Source organism: Cyprinodon variegatus, unplaced genomic scaffold, assembly GCF_000732505.1.
Source record: "Cyprinodon variegatus isolate N-32 unplaced genomic scaffold, C_variegatus-1.0 Scaffold1594, whole genome shotgun sequence".
NCBI classification, from domain to species: Eukaryota; Metazoa; Chordata; class Actinopteri; order Cyprinodontiformes; family Cyprinodontidae; genus Cyprinodon; species Cyprinodon variegatus.
In genome coordinates, this window is record NW_015152047.1 from 89,779 (window position 1) to 93,726 (window position 3,948).

The 3,948-nt window shown below is 42.7% G+C and overlaps 1 protein-coding gene across 3 annotated transcripts in view; it reads right to left on the bottom strand.

Moving 5' to 3' along the window:
- Nucleotides 1–3,948, bottom strand: part of LOC107104022 (SH3 domain-binding protein 4) — a 37,906-nt gene that overhangs the window by 7,259 nt on the left and 26,699 nt on the right. For all 3 annotated transcript variants that reach the window (XR_001482220.1, XR_001482221.1, XM_015403907.1), the window contains exon 4: nucleotides 2,251–2,439. Coding sequence is in view for 1 of the 3 variants with exons in the window: in XM_015403907.1 (XP_015259393.1) it covers nucleotides 2,251–2,439 (189 nt within the window). In the remaining 2 variants the exon portion in view is untranslated. The remainder of the gene's footprint in view (nucleotides 1–2,250; nucleotides 2,440–3,948) is intronic.

Genomic DNA, 3,948 nt, shown 5'->3' on the forward strand with positions numbered 1-3,948 from the left:
AAATAAATAAATAAATAAACATACAATTAATTTCCCCCAAAATAAAACTAATAAATGTAGGCAGAAATTAAATGATACAGTGAGACATAAATGTATATATCTTTTACTTAGCTTCTTTATTTATCCGCCTTTGTAATAATTACATTATTAATTTATTTATTGTCCGTTATAAACTTTAACTTTATTACGTATTTTTTCAGGTATTTATTTATGTGGATGTTGTAATATTTTTGTCTGTTTTATTCTTTCTTTGTATTTTTTACCCTATTTATTTCTGTCCTCATTTCTGCGTCATTATGCTCATGAGGAGGGGGCGTGTCTTAGAGGGTCACCTTCTGCCCATTGGTTGGTTAGCATTTTACTGCATCGCTCCAATCTACAGGAGGAGATTTCAATCGATGGTGAGTACGGACTCGTGTTCTCGCCGAGTCTGTTCTGGAGAAGAACACAGGAAAGTCTGGACTCGGGGAGAACGCAGGCGCACTGATGACATCACCACATTCAGCTGCTTTTCTCCTCCTGTTATTAATAGTCTCTAGATAATAATAAATTCTGAGTTTTTACATTTGATGGGGAAATAATAATGAACACAGTCAGATAAACACTAATCAAATGAACGTCTTGCTAAATGAGACAAAAAAAAATCCCCATCATGGCCACCTGACACACGGCTATGCAGAGAGAGTTTGGGCCACCAGCCAATGGGCAGAAGGTGACCATATAAGCCACGCCCCCTCATTTGCATAATGAGGCAGTTATTTAAAAACAACAGAAATAAATAGGGCAAAAAAATACAAAGGAAGAATAAACCAGGCAAAAATATTACAACATGCACATAAATACTTAAAAAATAGATAATTAATAAATAAAACTGAAGAATTTAATGGACAATAAATAAATAAGCTAAATATTACAAAGGTAAAAAAATAAAGAAGCTAATTAAAAGAGAGATATACATTTATGTCTCACTGTATCCTTTAATTTCTACCTACATTTATTAGTTTATTGTATTTTGGGGGGCATTTAATTGCATGCTTATTTATTAATTGAGCAATTATTTATTTCTCTATTTATTTTTNAAATAAAGAAGCTAATTAAAAGAGAGATATACATTTATGTCTCACTGTATCCTTTAATTTCTACCTACATTTATTAGTTTATTGTATTTTGGGGGGCATTTAATTGCATGCTTATTTATTAATTGAGCAATTATTTATTTCTCTATTTATTTTTAAATATGGCAGAGCTGGTCCTCCGTAGCGGTAGTCAAGCTGCAGCTCTGAGCATTCAGACATTTTGAGAACAATAAGGAAATAAAAGCTTCTTCTCACCAATCTGCCATAAAAGCAGTTTTAGTCTTTAGGCTCCACTGAGACCAAAGACTAAAGCTGGTCTGAGTGGAGCCTAAAGACTAAAACTGGTCTGAGTGGAGCTCAGCAGAGCGGCGTGGAGCCTCACACTCTAAGATCTCATTTTATAATTAGTTTATAATCTTCTTCTTTTACTTTTTCTCCATCACTTTCTGTTCATGATCCTGTTTGTTCGCTAATGTTCTCTGAGGAATAATGAGAAACATTTCTATGTACTGAACAGCTTAAGGGGCTCTCAAGGCTGATTTATACTAACTCCTGTCTGCAGTCAGCTACGATTTGGGAGAGGTGCAGCAGAGTGTCGCAGTGAACAAAAAGATGGCTCCGCCCCCTCCGCAGACGCTCTGCTGCACCTCTTCCAAATAGTAGCTGACCACAGACAGTGCCGCAGACACAGACACAGCCGCAGACAGTGCCGCAGCCGCAGACAGGGCCGCAGACAGGGCCGCAGACAGGGCCGCAGACAGGTGGTCGGCTTGTTTTGGTTTTTATGAGCGAAATTTCGGAAAAAAACTCCTGAAGTTTGACCAGCTAGCAAAGCGAGGAGCGGAAGAACGCTGGGACGCTTTTTCCACCTGGATCTCCGCTCTTTTTGGCGCTCATGTCCCTCTGTTGTCGGACTACTCGCCCCCACTTCCTCGCCTCCTCGGCCGTATCTAGACCCACAGCGTATAGAGCAGACCACGCTGCAATATTGAGCATGAATCATAAATGTCTGCGACACGCTGCTGCAGGAGGAGAACCAGGCCTTCAGAGTCACAGCATGCAGATGTTTAAATAACCCTGATTTATTTATTTATTTTTTCATCAGCATATAATCCCAACTAAGCCCATCAGGATGTGGAGCCTGGATGGACCCAACATGTTTATGCCGCCGTACCTCGATGTCCACCACGCCGTTCTTGTCGCGGTGCGGCGCTTCATAAGCATCCATCTGCTGGCGGGAAACCTTAACCAGCCTCTCGGCCATCTCCCTCCAGCGTCCCGCCACCTCCACAGCGGTGGTCAGGAGGACAAAGTCCATGACAAGTCTGGCCACCAGACCCTGACAGTCCATCTTCAGCAGAGCCTGCAGAGAGACAGAAGATCCCAGGTTACATCCCGCAGCCTCCACCCCCCTAAACCTTAGATCCATGAACATTTCTGCTGGAAATAGAAGAAAAAACATCTTCCAGCGGATCGGTGTCTGTTGTAGACTCTGGGGAGAAGAAGTCCAGAACATAAACGTCCCCTCAGGGTTCAGCTGAACACACGTGATCCCGTTAGACGTGTGCTAATCAGCGCGGGACGCCGTCATGGACGTCTTCGTGTTTAAACCAACGTGTGACTCAGTTCTCAACACAAACATTTTCATTGCAGAAATAAAGCAGCTTCCGCCTCTGAGATGAACTTAGTCAGTGAATGTTATCTCCATTCTCATGACTCACTGCAGGATAGCCCTGAGAGAGGCTGATGCTGATTGGCTGTTTGCATTGAACTGGTCCGGTCATCGCCCCCCCCCCTCCCCCTCTGCTGAGCTGTTCCTGCAGCTGCCTGCGGTGCATCATGGTAGATTTGCAAATACAGACGTGACATATGCAAATGTGGGTGCATTCATGCAACACAACTGCAGACATTAACAGCAGGAACTACTTCCCTCTGAAGCTCAGGGAGCTTTTTCACTTCCACACCTGAAAGACATTAAAGTGGAAATGATGCTTTAAGGGGAACAGATCAGTTCCTTTAAGGAGTCTTCATATAAAATGTCACCAAACAGGCAGAATGTCAGATTGTTGCTTATAAGCCTGAATAAAAACATCCAAACCAAAAAACTCTTTAAGGGAATAAAACTTCAGCTTTATAAAACGCTAGAAAAATATTTCCCAACATTTCTCTTCCCTAAAAATATTTCCTCTGTCCAGAACAACGGTCGGATGCAGCTTTTGACTAAACACAGCAAAGGTGACTTTAATGTTCCAATTTAAGCCTCGGATGAAGGAGCAGGAATGTCTGGAATGACAGGATATGGGGGAGGATGGTGGGGGGGGGTCAGGAATGCAGACTCTGTGCTCCTTCTGGAGGCGGGATGAGACTAAAGGATGAAACCAGAGGGTGAGGCAGCTCTCCTGCTCTACAGACCCAAACCCTTACATCGAAGAAGGTTCATGCAGAACCAGTCACTTACTGTTTAACTGGACAGGAAATGAAAACTTCAAGCTCTTACTGGAAACCAGTGCTACTAAGCAGCATCAGTTACAGGCTGAGGTCAGTGCGGGAAGTAGTAGGTGGGAAGTAGGAGGGAAGTGGTAGGTGGGAAGTATTAGGTGGGAAGTAGTAAATGGGAAGTAGGAAACAAGAAGTAGTCTGAGGGAAGTAGTAGGCGGGAAGTAGCAGACAATAAGTAGTAGGTGGGAAGTATTTGACAGGAAGTAGAAGGTAGGAAGTGGTAGGCAGGAAGTAGTAGATGGAAGATAGTAGGTGGGAAGTAGTAAATGGGAAGTAGTAGGTAGGAAGTAGTAGGTGGGAAGTAGTAAATGGGAAGTAATAGGTAGGAAGTAGTAGGTGGGAAGTAGTATACCGGAAGTAGGAAACAGGAAGT